The following is a 17,220-nucleotide window of genomic DNA, read 5'->3' as shown; positions in this document are numbered from 1 at the left end:
TATGACACTGTGTTTCTGACACGTCTATGACACAGCGTTTCTGACACGTCTATGACACAGCGTTTCTGACACGTCTATGACACAGCGTTTCTGACACGTCTATGACACAGCGTTTCTGACACGTCTATGACACAGCGTTTCTGACACGTCTATGACACAGCGTTTCTGACACGTCTATAACACAGTGGGCCTCCAGGACGTGGATTAGGCAGACAGTGTAGAGAGTGTTAGTCAGTGTGGCGGAGCTGCCGCGCGGCCCTGTAAACAATGCCTCGTTTAAAGGGCCTCTACACTGACCACGACAGACGGCTGTCATCCTCGTCGCCTCTCACACCTCTGTCTGTCTCTTTTTAGCTGGACATTGGAGCGGACCCTCTGTGGCCAAAATAGGGACACTTTGGGACCAAAGAGCATCCCTTTGTGATCAAAGTGGAGGCGTCCCCCTGCCTATCCCAGTTGCTCAATTTATTATTGTTCTCGTTGTGTTTTATGTTGTCTTGTCTCTTGTTTTGTATGCTGTCTTATGTATTTTTTAAAATCTTCCACCTACAAAATAAATAATATAAATAATCAAGGTGAATCACTGGGATATTTTCACCTAATCCCTAATTGACCCATAGTCTTTATGCATCTGAATTAATTGGATAGTTGTAAGCAATATCATAATAGCTGCACCTTGCCCTTTGATAAACTTACAGGAATTGTGTACTCCAATCATTACAGATCTAGGAGGGAGTAGGGGCTAGAGGTTGATTTGGGATTGGGCAAGACACAAATTTGGATCACTGACAGAAGCACACTGTATAGCATAACATTAGCATAAGGACTGTCATGCTAGCACTAGTGGCTATGTTGGCACAGCTTGCAGTTGGTTGAGAGAGCATATGTGGGTGACTTAATCATCACACACAGACAACACACTCACATACTCAGACACAGGTTCACTGGAGCGTGCACGCATAGCCGCACACATGCATGCATTCACATACTGTCTCTCTCTTTCTCTCACGCACCACACACTCTCTCACACAAACACAGGCTCTTAGCTCAGCACCAGAGACCTGGCCATGGGGAGTTTATGCTGAGCTGGTTTGGATGTCAGGCTGAATAAATGTGAGAACAGCTGACTGGACATGGCTATTCATCTGCCAAAGAAAAGAGAGAGGGACTGTACAGAAAAAGTCAGCTCATAGCAACATGTTTGGCTATCTGCGCCTGTGTGTATCATCCATCGACGTGTCCACCACACTTCCACTATTTTGAAGTCAATGTTACATCTCTGTTTTCATTGACTGTGTTATCTAGCCAAGCTAAAAGCCTATATCAGGGCTCTCCAACCCTGTTCCTGGAGAGCTATCCTCCTGTTGGTTTTCGCTACAACCCCAGTTGTAACTAACCTAATTCAGTTTATCAATCAGCTAATTATTAGAATCAGTTGCGCTAGATTAGGGTTGGAGTGAAAACCGACAGGATGGTAGCTCTCCTGGAACAGGGTTGGAAACCCCTGGCCTATATTATGTATTGCCTTCCTTTATGTAGATCATCTGAGAAAACACTGCCCCTCTCATCTTCAATAGAGCTTACCCTCTTTGTAAGGTTCATCATAGAGCTAATACATCTTTAAAGGCACACTCTTAAATTTGTTTTGAATTGGAAATATTGCAGATTGTACCTTTTTATTTCAAATCGACTCTTTTTGCTCTTTGTTTCTATTGCTATGTTGTCTAATGCACAAATCAATGATCATTCAAGATCATGGTCTTCTCTATTAGGCCCATTTCTGTTTAGTTTGGACTTTTGAAGAACACAGAGATTCATACGAACAGAGACATAATAAAGGATCAGCCAGAGGTTAGAGAGGTCGGAACACACAACACACTGTCAGACGCCTTCTCACTCCACTAAATGACACAGCATGTGTTTAAACCCGCTCATAGAAAGACTCTTTTTGGTTTGTTTTTGTGTGTGTTTTCAAAGTTTGTTGTCCACGGACAACAGAATTATGTTGAGACTCAGATTTTTAACTTTAAAATGTATGTCAATCAAAAACCAATGATTGCAAATTTCAACAAAACGTACAACTCTATGCACAAGGGCTACTAAATTTTACGAAAACACATTTACTTGAACAGTACAGATGCAAAAGTTTGGTAACAGAATGCCGGCACAAACAGTCATTCTGTTACCAAACTTTGCATCTGCACTGTTCTTCAAGTAAATGTGTTTTTTCAAAATGTTCCGTGGAAATTGTTAAGTCTGACCATGGAATTGCTCATGTCTGTCACATTTTGTGAGAGTTAATAAAAAGACGGTGTTGCTGCCTATTAGGATAGTTAAGGTTGCTATATGGCATTTTAAGACCCCAAACCTAACAGTGACCTAGTTGGTGCCTAGTTGGAAACACTTCATACCCTCCAAAAAACTTTACCGGGGTGACTCATTTAGTCTGCTTGTAAGACACACACACACACAGGCCTGATGGCCCTCCACTACCATCTGTTGCCTCCTTTCGCTCTGACATCATCCCACCATCCCCCATTGTGTTAACCCATCATCACCCGGCCGTCAACTTAACCCCTTAATTTCCACTAACCACCCCCTTCCCTGTCTCCCCCCCATACAGAGCCACTGTGCCACTCGGTCTGTACGCTAATCCCTCAGCGTCTGCCCTCTTAACACCTGCCACCACACTCGTCTAACTCAACTCCCATTCTGGAGCCCATGCCAGTTTCTTGGCTGTTTTGCTGGAAGAGCACACACAGTGAAAAGCCCATAGCAGAACGCACACACAGACATGCTGAGACGCGCGCGCGCGCACACACACACACACGGCTCAGAGTGGCCTGAGACGGGACAGATAGGTCTCTTTTGTCATCGCCCCCCCCCCCGCCCCGCCACTGCTCTCTCACCCCTAGACATCTTTTGCAGGCCCCATTGCCCAACAATGGCCACTGTAGGACCCCCTGGTAATGGTTGGAGGGCGAGACGTGACGAAATGTGACAGTTCTGGTGCAGCTGACACAATGGTGTTTCTTTCCCGCGGCTGCCTGTACTGCGTTGGCTATAAGAGAGCCTGGGCACTTTGCTCACTGTTATAGTTTTTGAGAAGGAAGGCACCATCTTCGGCAGTGGTCTGGGAAACCACCCCCCTGCCGCCAATTACTTGGCCATAAAGGATGTGTGTATATCATCCACAAAAATTAAAAACACAACTTGGAACAGATGCCCCTTCACAAAGATAAATCTTTATCTTAGACGTAAATAATACTTTTTTATTTTTTTATTCTGAAGTTGTTTGATATATGAACAGCTCGCATTTTATTTTACTTTAGGGTATCTATAGTGCTGGAGGAGTTGACTATGAAAATATGTATCATATTTTTCTCTTAACTATACTGATGCCACCTGCCCCATTTTTATAATTATTTTATCTGTGCGTTTCTCAGTGTCTCTTGTACGAGTGAGGTTAACTACTGTTTGTGTATGACATTACATTTCCCTTCATATTAATAACCACTCAATGTGACCTTGGCGTTCACTGTTAGTATTGTGAGTGTGTGTGTCTGTCTGCACGTGTGTGACTGTCTCAGCCTGTTTGTTTGTCTGTGAGATAAATAAATGTAGTTTGTTGATAATGGTGTATTGATGGGGTTTGGAGTGGACTGGCCCTGAGGCCTCATCCTGACTGGTCAGGACTGAATGCACCTCTTCATGCTTCAGTCCACACATGCAATTAAGGCATGGGGAACAGAGGACACTCACACGCACACACATACACACTTTCAGTATAAGCTTCCTTTAAGGACAACCATCAATCATCCTGTTGTGGACAATAGCCATTCAAAAGTAAGTGTGATGCAAATTCTCTCCCTCTCCTCTCTTTCTAACACACGCAATTACATTTATAAAACTTAAATACGCACAGACGTAATACTCTCTTACGTTGTGACAGTGAAACATACCCTTTCAAAAACCGACTATATGTGGAAATTATGATTGTTAGTAATAGTAGTCCCATGTAAACTCTTTACACTTGGGCCCAGTGCGAGAAGCTCTTTCAAATGAATGCAAACTTAAGGTGTGGTTGAGATCATTTTAAATATACCAGGGAATGGGATGTGTATTTTCTATTTATTAGCAACCATCATTGTATAGAGGCTTGTTCTTCAGACAAAGTTGTTGATGCTCTTTTTATGGTCATAGCGTTGTTTTGTTGTTGATGACTGCAGCATGATAGCATTTCCCCTCTGTTTGACCTCCTGGTGACTGTCAAATCAAATTTTATTTGTCACATGCGCCGAATACAACCTTACAGTGAAATGCATACTTACAAGCCCTTAACCAACAATGTGATTTTTAAGAAAAATATGTGTTAAGTATGAAATTAAAGTGAATTTAAAGTAACAAATAATTAAAGAGCAGCAGGTACCGGTACATAGTCAATGCGTGGGGACCCAGGTTAGTCGGGGTAATTGAGGTAATATGTACATGTAGGTAGAGTTAAAGTGACTATGCATAGATAATAAACAGAGAGTAGCAGCAGCTTAAAAGGGGGGGGGGGGGCAATGCAAATAGTCTGGATAGCCATTTGATTAGCTGTTCAGAAGTCTTATGGCTTGGGGGTAGAAGCTGTTTAGAAGCCTTTTGGACTTAGATGCTCTGGTACCACTTGCCGTGTGGTAGCAGAGAGAACAGTCCATGACTGACAATTTTTAGGGCCTTCTTTTGACACCGCCTGGTATAGAGGTCCTGGATGGCAGGAAGCTTGGCCCAAGTGATGTACTGGGCCATACGCACTATGTAGTGCCTTGCAGTCGGAGGCCGAGCAGTTGCCATACCAGGCAGTGATGCAACCAGTCAGTGTTCTCTCTGTCCCTGTCTGTGCCTGTTTCTGGGTTGAATATATAGCCTACCAGATGTCAGTTATTGTATTAGTTGCGTGGTTATAATAAAACCTATTATTAGATTTATAATATGGCCTAATAGTTTTTTCTTGTTTTTTAGGTGTATTTAATGAGAATCTCTCCAGTCTTAATGATTGCTAAAGAAAATCCCTCCAACAACATAAGTAAAGCAACATCTACAGACCTATCCCTCATCACAATCACTATGAGAACCTTATGACTTTGGAGCGCACAGGTCAGTTTTCTTCATCAGGGATCAACAGACACTTGAGCTGCCACAGCCCATGGAGGTGTTGTCGAAGCAGGAGCGGGCGGCCCAAAGCAAGGCCGACGCTTTCAAGAGTGACCAGGAGGGGGACAATGCGACAGCCTCTGGCCACACCTGCGGCCTCTGCGGACGGAGCTTCCCTCTCCTTAGTTCGCTGTCCCAGCACATGCGCAGGCACACTGGAGAGAAGCCGTACAAGTGTCCTTACTGCGAACACCGGGCGGCCCAGAAGGGCAGCCTGAAAGTCCACATCCGCAGCCACAAGCTGGGCCTGTTCAGCCGAAGCCTGGGCAAGAAAGAAGAAGAGGGCAAGAAAAGGGAGGGGGAAGTGGAGGAGGAGGATGTGGAGCAAGGACAAACACAGAGAGAACCCCAGCAACTGGTTAGTCCCGACAACAACCTTGCCAAAGGCACCTCGGCCAAGAAGCACAAAGTCAATGGCAAGACAAAAAAGAAAAGCTCCAAGAAGAAAAATGATGACGTAGTCATCCAGGATGGCGGCAAGGAGGACAAGTCACAAACCACGGCTGAGGGCAACTCATTTCCGGGAGGGACCAACTGGGTGGACGAAGGGGACGAGGAGGCCAGTGCTGGCTCCTTCCCCTGCGGGTCTTGCAGCCAAGTCTTCCCCCAGGCCCTGCTCCTCAAGGCCCACATGAAGAAGCATCGCGGCTCCCTAGACCATGGCTGCCGCATCTGCGGCCGGCGCTTCCGCCAGGCCTGGTTCCTCCAGAGCCACATGCGGATTCATCGGGCCAAAAGCCAGCTGCGGAGTGGGGGTGGAGACAGCGGCGAGTCCCCAACCACCCTCAACGGGGTCCCTCGGGAGCCGGCGTCCCTGGTGAACGATGACTGTCTCTACGAGCTGTGTGCCGGCTGCGGCAACTTCTTTTACGACCGCAAGACCCTCCGGCTGCATGAGAGGGTCCACAAGCAGAGCCATACCCCCAACAAGCCGCTGCAGCAAGACCCCGACAACGGCTCGTCATCACCCGCCGCCAAGAGTCGCTTCCTGGAATGCCTTAACCTCAGGGCAGCTGGGGCTGGAGAGGCAGCTATGGAGGGGAGTCTTGGTAGACGGATCCCCGAGCTGGACCCGGTATGCAGTTACCAGGCCTGGCAGTTGGTCACCCGGGGGCATGTGGTTGAGGTGATAGATAAAAGTCTAGGCTGGGAGGAGAGGCTGGCGGATGCCGACGTGGCGTTTGACCAGGAGAAGGGCGAGTTTGTGCCGCTGAAACAGGAGAAGCGGAAGAGGCAGCTGGACTCCTCCCAAAGCAAGAAGAAGAAAGGATCCCAGGATGTTGTCGTTAATGGTGGCTGCGGTGGGATCTCCCACCAGCAGGGTGACAGTAGAAATAGCCGCACCTTGTTGAATGGGCTCAGCCCAGAGACATTTGGAATATTGCAGAAAAAGGTGAAATATGGTCATCAATCCAGCAAGCAAGCCACCAAATCAAACTCTTCCAGTCAGCCCAGCACACCAAGACAAGAAAATTCTCTGTCTGCCTCTTCCATAAAGAGGAATAATATCAGGGACCCAACCTATGAAGGTAAGACAAAACCACACTATCACCTAGATTAGCAACAATAATTAGATTTTTGTGAAATTACATGACAAAAGGCATCTTGGTTGTATTCACACTTAAAATCCTGATTCTGAAAAAAGTATTCCTCAAAAGGAGCATTTTTCTTGCCACCCAAATGGCGCAGCAGTCTAAGGCACTGCATCACTCAGTGCTAGAGGCGTCACTACAGACAAGGGGTTTGATCACAGGTTGTGTCGCAGCCAGCCGTGACCGGGAGACCCATCAGGTGGCGCACAATTGGCCCAGCATTGTCTGGGTTAGGGGAGGGTTTGGCTGGCCGGGATGTCCTTGTCCCATCGTGCTCTCGCGACTCCTTGTGGCGGGCATGGCGCATGCACGCTGACTTCGGTCGCCAGCTGTAAGGTGTTTCCTCCAACACATTGGTGCGTCTGGCTTCCGGGTCAAGAAGCAGTGCGGCTTGGCGGGGTCATGTTTCAGAGGACGCATGACTCTTGACCTTCGCCTCTCCCGAGTCTGTACGGGAGTTGCGGCGATGGGACAATACTGTAACTACCAATTGGATATCACAAAAAAGGTAAAAAAGTGAAAAAACAGGACTATCTATTACTCTCACAGCAATAATAATGAAATAATCCCCCCCAAAATGTAGACATTACAATATTTCACTGGTCATCCCCAAAGCCAACACATTTGGCCGCCTTTCCTTCCAGTTCTCTGCTGCCAATGACTGGAACGAATTGCAAAAATCACTGAAGCTGGAGACTTATATCTCCCTCTCCAACTTTAAGCATCAGCTGTCAGAGCAGCTTACCGATCACTGTACCTGTACACAGCCCATCTGTAAATAGCACACCCAACTACCTCATCACCATATTGTTATTTATTTTTGCTCTTTTGCACCCCAGTATCTCTACTTGCACATCTATCACTCCTGTTAATGCTAAATTATAATTATTTCGCCTCTATGGCCTATTTATTGCCTTACCACCCTAATCTTATTACATTTGCACACACTGTACATAGACCTTTTCTATTGTGTTATTGACTGTACGTTTGTTTATCCCATGTGTAACTGTTTTTTTTATCCCATGTGTAATGTGATTTTGTCGCACTGCTATGCTTTATCTTGGCCAGGTCGCAGTTGTAAATGAGAACTTGTTCTCAACTGGCCTACCTGGTTAAATAAAGGTGAACAAAATCTAATAAACATGCTTACATGGTAAATATGCCCATACCGAGCAACTCAAGTTTGTAAGTCTTGTAATGTTTGAAATTACACTCATGTCATTGACAAGCAAAATGTGATGGATATATTTATTATTATGTAGAACTTTTCTGACATTTTGAAGTAGTATGGAAGTGGATGTCTTAGTTCTGTTTTCCAGTTAAAAGCTGGTGTTCAGTTGTCATGGAGCAGTACTCATACAGGTCAAATGGGTGTTCAACAGTTGCCTTTAGGGTGCCACTGCAAATGATATGGCTTTATGGCGCCATCGTGTGGCATGGATTGCCCATTCCACCCTTCATCCTACAAAAAGGAATATGAAAGGCCCTTACATCTGGTACTGTGAGGCATAAACCTTTCTGTACCATTCATATAGCTTGACATTTGTTTGAATGTTTTCTGGAATATACTTAAGGGTTCATGAAGGCTTCATTCACGGTAAAAGTTAAGTTGGACGTGAACGCGGTTGAATTTAGCATGTATTGAAAATAGTTGAGTTGTTAGGGTGAATGACTAAAAAAGGACTGATGAAAAGTAGCATTACAATGTCCTCCTCTCTCATCCACATGTTTCTAAAAGCATGTTACCGCTTATTAAATCTTCACACCTTGCTGAAGCTCATTTTCTTAAAATGTCTGTTTTTCAATGTGAGCTTAGTCTACCTGTACTCTGCTATCCACAGATACCAAGCCATACTTCTGTGAGCACTGTGACTTCCACACCAGCGACCCCTCTTGTCTCACGTTCCACATGCACAAGCTGCACAAGCACATCAGGGATGCACGTCATCACATACTGGAAGCTGTTATGGAAGAACCGAGCCACGGCACTCCCAAAGTCTCAGGTTACATGGAATATCTCCGGCTGAAGAGCACACTGCTCAGCCAGCCCTACTGGAATCCTCCTGGCCAGGAGAGGGCGGCATCGAGCAGGCAGTCTGAAAAGTCGAGGAGCCTAAAGGTCAAAGGGCAATCATCTCAGGATGCTATCATCAATGCCAGCCTTCTCAACCTGTCTGCCCCGCCCGAGGGCCAGCAGGAGGATAGTGGTGCAAACCCTGTGGCAGCGCTGTCTGAGGGTAAGCTAGTCAGACACCAGTGTCCGTTCTGCACCCACACCACTCATTACCTGGAGGTGCTGTGGATCCACCAGCGTGTGGCCCACAGGGTGGATAGTAGCAGCTCCCTGGCCCCCAAGTGGGCCCCCTACGTCACCTGTTTCAAGGGCTCCAAGGCTGCTGGACGACGCACGGGGCCCCCACCTTTCCTGGAAGGAAAAGACTGCCCAGTGCTCCCAGTGCCCCGGTCCCAGCGCACCAAAGCCCCAGGTTCCACTGCCATGCAACCTTCAGGTGGAGGCACCAAGAGGCCAAAGACTCACACAAGCACTACAACTACTACTGCCCAGTCCAACACCAGCCAGGCCATGGTGTCAGGGTCGCGTACAAGGTCACCCCCTGGTGGTGGGAAGTCGCTCCTACCTCAAAAGAAGAAGTCGTCAAGCCTCCCAAACCATACGGGGGTGGTGGCAAATAAGAGTGCCCGATCTAAAACAGAAGCCCACCCTAAAGTTCCTGCCGCCACCGCCACTGCCGCCTCAACCAGCATCCGAGGCTTCTCCCAGCATTCGACAAGCAGATCCAAATCTGGAAGCCATCATCGGGAGGCTGCTGAGGGAAGCCTGCTTCCGCAAGAGGGCCTCGGCTTTATTCTCGCCAGGAACCATGGCAGGGCCGACCACACATCCCATCTTACCCCAGACAGAACTTACCTACACCCCCAGCCCCGTCCACAACCACACAGCCATCCACAGGATCCCCCTGCAGCCCTGAAAGGTCAAGACCTTTGGTCAGTCACAAACATGTGTGGGGCGCAGGGCAGCAGTGGGCACCTGGCACCCACCACTGTCTTCGTCCACGGGAAGAGGGAGTCAACTGTTGGGGACAGCAGAGACACCCCGATGGACATGGACATCCTGGGTCTGTTGAAGAACTACAACCCCCACGACCTGGCAGCTCTCTACCAGCACTGGGGCTTTGTAGATCCCAGGCTTGACCAACAAGGTAAGGGGGATTGAGTTGGGTAATGTAGTCCTTTTTTTTCTTTTTTTACCTTTATTTAACTAGGCAAGTCAGAACAAGTAAGAACAAGTAAGAACAAATTCTTATTTACAATGACAGCACAGTGGGTTAAATGCCTTGTTCAGGGGCAGAACGACAGATTTTTACCTTGTCAGCTTAGGGATTTGATCTAGAAACCTTTCCGTTACTGGCCATACGCTCTAACCACTAGGCTACCTGCGGCCCCAATGCCATTAATGACAATGGCATTGATTTTCAATTTTTTTAATTGTTCACCACAGCCCTACATAATTCAGCATGTAGAGGAAGAGAAAGATACAATCACAAGACTGACCATGTACTCTACACTGTACACTAAGGTCACTTTGAGAGTAGCAGATCTAACCTGCAGCTTGTCGTCGTAGATACCATCATCATCCTCTTCAGCCCTTTGAGTCACATGTAATAACGTGACCTTTTGTAGTATGAGTTTTTCATTTTATTTGTCCTCCGCCTTTTCTGTTTTTCTACGAGTGTTTTGGCATGAATGCTAATAGCTTGGGGGAAACATGTTTACCAAGGCCGACAGAAGGACAGTGCATGTTTCTGCCAGTGATAGTACCAGTCAAGGAATAGGTCTCTCTGTCTGCTGTCGACGTGTGTGTGTGTGTGTGTGTGTGTGTGTGTGTGTGTGTGTGTGTGTGTGTGTCACACACAGTGGACAGGGAGGACGGCTCATAATAATGGCTGGAACAGAGTATTTTGGCTGGAATGGAGTGAATGGAATGGTATCAAACACATGAATGTGTTTAAAAGCATTACATTCACTCCATTCCAGCCATTATTATGAGCCGTCTTCCCCTCAGCAACCTCCGCTGGTGTACCAGTATGTGCATGCATGGATCACAGTGACACAGATGGGCAGTGGGCACCCAGTACTGTGTGACAAGGATAAGGGTGTGTGTGTCTGAGAGAGAGAAAGGGAGAATGAAAGCGGTGGCATCGAGACTACACACACACACACACACACACAGTAAATTCCACTCCCAGAACATCAGAGACCTGACACAATTGGGGTGACAGCAGGAGAAAGAGCAGTGAGCAAGTACAGGGAAAGAGAGGGAGAAACAACAAGGAGCGAAAGATTGACCTAGTGAGAGGGATATGCAGACATAGAGAGAGGAAAAGAGCGAGAGGAGTACATCTGACATGTGACACGGCCAAAGGCACATCAGAGGCCGGGCAGTTTAATTTGCAGTAATATATGCGTTACTTCCCAGGCAGCCAGGGGCTGTGTCAGGGCTGTCAGATGTGGTACGAAAGTTGTCATCCACTGCCCTGAATGAAGCCCACCCCTCTCCCATCTTAATGGCACATCGGAAGTACTAATGAGCCCAATACTCTGTGGCTTAGGTGTTCTAGCGGTTAGCGTCACTGCCTGTGTCTGCATGGGTTCAAATCTAACCCACAGCTCTTTGACACTCTCCTATTCTTTACACGCTATCACTCTGACTATATTCTGTTCAATAAAAAATCTGAAAGAAAAACCCAATGAGCTAACTAGCTAGCTACTGTTTCTGCATAATACGTGCCTGCTGCACAGTGCCGGTGAGTAAAAAGATTGGATAAGTTAAAATTGCGTGAGATCAACAATTTATCAATGGAACAGGTTAGCTACCTATCCAACACTGCAATTAGAGCTAGCTGGCTAGCTAACGTTAGCATACTTTAGCAGGTCAGCTGCAATGGTAGATAGCTAGCTAGCATATACTCCATGAACAAAGCAAACTATCTAGCTAGAAAAATAGAGGAAAGAGAGTGGTGTTAATGATTTTAGAAAACTGTTACAAAACGGAGTATGTTCATTAGATAATCCAGCTGGTCCGGTGGTGGTCGGCATTGTTTCCTATGCATTCTTGTGTTCAGACTTCTGATGGTAACAACTCAGAATTGGTTTGGTGCAAGCAGAGGCTGAATGGATTGGTGCAAGCACAGATTTGCACGCACACAAACACATACCCACACACATGAAAAAACATAAGTGTGTGTTGTGCCTGTGAATGTCAGTCTACCCGTGTGTCTGCTTTTGTCCTTGGATGGCAGTCCCTCAACTTTGAACAAACACATTTGCCTGTGACACTGACCTGTGAAAATGTTTATACATAATTAATCAGATGTCAGTTATGGGGATGTACAGTAATTGGTGTGTGTGCATGCTAATGAGATGCCTGACCACCAGTACAGTGACCATTGGTCCTCTGTAGCTCAGTTGGTAGAGCATGGTGATTGCAAAGCCAGGATAGTGGGTTTGATTCCCTGGACTCCCTGGATATGTAAAATGTATGCACTTATAACTGACTAAGTTGCTTTTGATAAAAGTGTCTGCTAAATGGCATATTATTTATATATGGTTATAGTTATAAGTGCATACATTTTACATATGTGTGCTCCAGTTAATCAAACCCATTATCCTGGCTTTGCAAGCACCATGCTCTACCAACTGAGCTACTGAGCGACAGAAGAAAATATAGATATATATACACATGCACACAGTACCAGTCAAAAGTTTGGAAAAACCTACTCATTCAAGAGTTTTTTTAAACTATTTTCTACATTGTAGAATAATAGTGAAAACTATGAAATAACACATATGGAATCATGTAGTAACAAAAAGTGTTTAACAAATCAAAATATATTTTAGATTTTAGTTTCTTAAAAGTAGCCACGCTTTGCCTTTTATGACAGCTTTGCACACTCTTGGGATTCTCTCAACCAGCTTAACCTAGAATTCTTTTCCAACAGTCTTGAAGGAGTTCCCACATATGCTGAGCACTTGTTGGATGCTTTTCCTTCACTCTGCGGTCCAACTCAATCCAAACCATCTCAATTGGTTTGAGGTCGGGTGATTGTGGAGGCCAGGTCATCTGATGCAGCACTCCATCACTCTCCTTCTTGGTCAAGTAGCCCTTGCACAGCCTGGTGTGTTGGGTCATTGTCCTGTTGAAACACAAATTATAGTCTCACTAAGCACAAACCAGATGGGATGGCATATCGCTGCAGAATACTGTGGTAGCCATGCTGGTTAAGTGTGCCTTGAATTCTACATAAATCACTGATAGTGTCACGAACCAAGCACCCCCACAAAATCACACCTCCTCCTCCATGCTTCACGTGGGAACCCAACATGTGGAGATCATCCATTCACCTACTCTGCGTCTCACAAAGACACAGAGGTTACAACCAAAAATCAAAAATTTGGACTCATCAGACCAAAGGACAGTTTTCCACAGGTCTAATGTCCATTGCTCGTGTTTCTTGGCCCAAGCAAGTCTCTTCTTCTTATTGGTGTCCTTCGGTAGTGGTTTCTTTGCAGCAATACAACCATGAAGGCCTGATTCATGCAGTCTCCTCTGAACAGTTGATGTTGAGATGTGTCTGTTACTTGAACTCTATGAAGCATTTATTTGTGCTGCAATCGGAGGTGAAGTTAACTGTAATGAACTTATCCTCTGCAGCAGAGGTAACTGGGTCTTCCTTTCCTGTGACGGTCCTCATGAGAGCCAGTTTTATCATACCGCTTGATGCACTTGAAGAAACTTTCAAAGGTCTTGAAATGTTCCGCATTGACTGACCTTCATGTCTTAAAGTAATGATGGACTGTCGTTTCTCTTTGCTTATTTGAGCTGTTCTTGACATAATTTGAACTTGGTCTTATACAGAAGATAGCCCTATTTGGTAAATCACCCCTACCATGTCACAACACAACTGATTGGCTCAAACTTATTAATTAACTTTTAACAGGGCACAGCTGTTCATTTAAATCCATTCCAGGTGACTACCTAATGAAGCTGGTTGAGAGAATGCCAAGAGTGTGCAAAGCTGTTGTCAAGGTAGAGGGTGGCTACTTTGAAGAATCTTGTGTTATTTCATAGTTTAGAAAATAGTCAAAGTAAAGAAAAACTCTGGAATGAGTAGGTGTGTCCAAACTTTTGACAGGTTATGTGTGTGTGTGTGATAGATATATCTATATATATACACACAGACACACTACCGTTCAAAAGTTTGGGGTCACTTAGACATTTCCTAGCTTTTTTAAAGAAAAGCAAAACATTTTTGTTCATTAAAATAACATCAAATTTATGTGAAATACAGTGTAGACATTGTTAATGTTGTAAATGACTATTGTAGCTGGAAACGGCTGATTTCTTTATGGAATATCTACATAGGCGTACAAGAGGCCGATTATCAGCAACCATCACTCCTGTGTTCCAATGGCACGTTGTGTTAACTAATCCAAGTTTATAATTTTAAAAGGCTAAGTGATCATTAGAAAACCCTTTTGCAATTGTTAGCACAGCTGAAAACTGTTGAGCTGATTTAAAGAAGCATTAAAACCGGCCTTTAGACTAGTTGAGTATCTGGAGCATCAGCATTTGTGGGTTTAATTACAGGTTCAAAATGGCCAGATACAAAGCACTTTCTTCTGAAACTCATCAGTCTTTTCTTGTTCTGAGAAATGAAGGCTATTCCATGCGAGAAATTGCCAAGAAACTGAAGTTCTGGTACAAAGCGGTGAACTACACCAGTCTCAACGTCAACAGTAAAGAGGCGACAACGGGATGCTGGCCTTCTATGCGTTGGCCCAGTAACCGAAAGGTTGCTAGATCGAATCCCTGAACTGACAAAGTAAAAATCTGTCATTCTGCCCCTAAACAAGGCAGTTAACCCACTGTTCCTAGGCTGTCATTGTAAATAAGAATTTGTTCTTAACTGACTTGCCTAGTTAAATAAAGGTTAAATAAATAAAATTAAAAACAGACACTGGACAGAGGAACTCGTTGAGACTGGTGTTTTGCGGGTACTATTTAATGAAGCTGTCAGTTGAGGACTTGAGGCATCTGTTTCTCAAAATAGACACTGTAATGTACTTGTTCTCTTGCTCAGTTGTGCACCGGGGCCTCTCACTCCTCTTTCTATTCTGGTTAGAGCCAGTTTGCGCTGTTCTGTGAAGGGAGTAGTACACAGCGTTGTACCAGAACTTCAGTTTCTTGGCAATGTCTCGCATGGAATAGCCTTCATTTCTCAGAACAAGAATAAACTGACGAGTTTCAGAAGAAAGGTCTTTGTTTCTGTCCATTTTGAGCCTGTAATCGAACCCACAAGTGCTGATGCTCCAGATATTCAACTAGTCTAAAGAAGGACGGTTTTATTGCTTCTTTAATCAGCACAGAAGTTTTCAGCAGTGAAAGGGTTTTCTAATGATCAATTAGCCTTTTTAAATGATCAACTTGGATTAGTTAACACAACGTGCCATTTCAACATAGGAGGGATGGTTGCTGATCATGGGCCTCTACGCCTATGTAGATATTCCATTAAAGAAATCTGTCGTTTCCAGCTACAATAGTCATTTACAACATTAGTAATGTCAACACTGTATTTCTGATCAATTTGATGTTATTTTAATTGACTGAAAATTAGCTTTTCTTTCAAAAACAAGGCCATTTCTAAGTGACCCCAAACTTTTGAACAGTTGTGTGTGTGTATTTTATTTATTTATTTATATATATATATATATATATATATATATCCCACAAATCAATTGAAGACCAAAACTAGAACAAGCAGAAAAGCCATCGCTTTTTCCCGCTTGTCACGCCAAGGCAATATTACCCTGAAATCTAAACGGAATATTGCCCTAAAAATACAACAGATACCTTACCTTACTGTGATATTATTAGGTTCAGTTTTTTTCTTGTAACTCTTCGTTGTGAAGGTCTTGGGATTCTAAAGTGTTGCTCTGTCTCTTGTTTCTACAGCGATGCTGCAGTACAATGGACATTTTGGAAATGAAGTCCATTCCTCCACGGAGGCCTCCAAACAAGTATGCTACTTTCCATGTTTGGGTTTTGTTTTGCTCGAAATAGAATCCGTCGCCTTACTGTGTGCCCTTCAATGTATATCTCCCTCTGCATTCCCCCTATCCTGTCAATAACAAAATACTAAAGGTATTTAGACCTTTAAAATAATCCCTCGTCACTCCTTTCTGCTCCCAGCTCTGAGAATCCAAAAGAGAAATCAGTGTTTGAAACACTAAAGGCAGTGATACTTGAGCGTCTGTGTCAGACTGCTGTCTCCCTCTTTCTCTGTTTGGTACGAGGAGCTGACAGGGAAACAAAAACTAAAAAAGCCTTGACATCCCCCTTGGGGTAAACAGTCGTGCGTCTCCATATGGCATGTCAACATCCTGCCAATCATGACCACACGCAGGCCCTCCTGGACTCTCTCTACCTACCTGTCTGTTGTTCTCCTCTTATTTTCTTCCACTTCTGTTGCCTTTGTAATGTGTGAGACGTGAGGACACACTGACACACACTGAAAGATTAACTCACACACACTCACACACTGACATTTTTGCACAATCAGAAACACACTTTCAGACACAGAAGTATACTTGCACACACACAAATACACTCATAGAAAGACAACTGACACTCAGCAACACAAACGTGCTTGTAGGATCTGTGATCTGACTCCATTTTGCCCCTTGTCTCTGTCCTCTACAGGTGAGCGGCCGCTCCTCTGCTTCCACAACCTCTCTTAGGAAGGGGACATGAAAACTCCGCATGCCACATGCCCTGAAAACGCGACTTCCCAAAATGCACTGTTGCAAGATGAGTGGCCTGCAGTCCCTCACAGGAACCAAGCCATGACTACAGGAGAACAGTGGCTCTTCACTTGAGGGGCCCAATTGTCTCAAGGGACACTCTTTGTCTACAACTAACTAACCCTCCCGGACTGATAAAGCTACCATTACATGTGGACGTGACAGAGTGGAAATTCTTCCCCAACTGGGGTGTGAACTCACAACCCTGTACACTGTAACTCAACATACTCAAGAAGCACCGTCAATACCTCGGACACAGAAAGGACAAGGCATTTCTGCATCCAGTGGCAGAACTTCTCAGGAATGCAGTAGCGATGCACTTAACCATCTGCTACATCACACACTGGGCTTAGATGTTTATGAGGTGACAGTATACTGACCTGGAGATGGTGTAGTTGTTTAGCTCATGGTGATTGAGTTCAGGCTGGGTTAGTGATAACTGATTCTAAATCAGTTGTTAAAGGGCAGAAAACCAGGATCCCCCAGGGTGTTTTATGTAACCTTTAATGCAAACCCTTTAAATCCATGTCAGAGCAAAAAGACAAGCAAA

At 45.0% G+C, this 17,220-nt stretch overlaps 1 protein-coding gene across 1 annotated transcript; it reads left to right on the top strand.

Moving 5' to 3' along the window:
• Positions 1 to 5,188: 5,188 nt before the first annotated feature.
• Positions 5,189 to 16,620, top strand: LOC120022314 (zinc finger protein 516-like). Its single transcript, XM_038966213.1, has 4 exons — positions 5,189 to 6,725; positions 8,630 to 10,009; positions 15,823 to 15,887; positions 16,570 to 16,620. Exons 1-4 carry the CDS (start codon positions 5,189 to 5,191, stop codon positions 16,618 to 16,620), a joined length of 3,033 nt encoding a protein of 1,010 aa, XP_038822141.1.
• The last annotated feature ends 600 nt before the right edge of the window (positions 16,621 to 17,220 follow it).

The sequence above is a fragment of the Salvelinus namaycush genome, chromosome 27 (assembly GCF_016432855.1).
Source record: "Salvelinus namaycush isolate Seneca chromosome 27, SaNama_1.0, whole genome shotgun sequence".
Lineage (NCBI taxonomy): Eukaryota > Metazoa > Chordata > Actinopteri > Salmoniformes > Salmonidae > Salvelinus > Salvelinus namaycush.
Note: the sequence above shows the minus strand (reverse complement) of the source record. Positions and strands in the feature narration are given on the sequence as shown.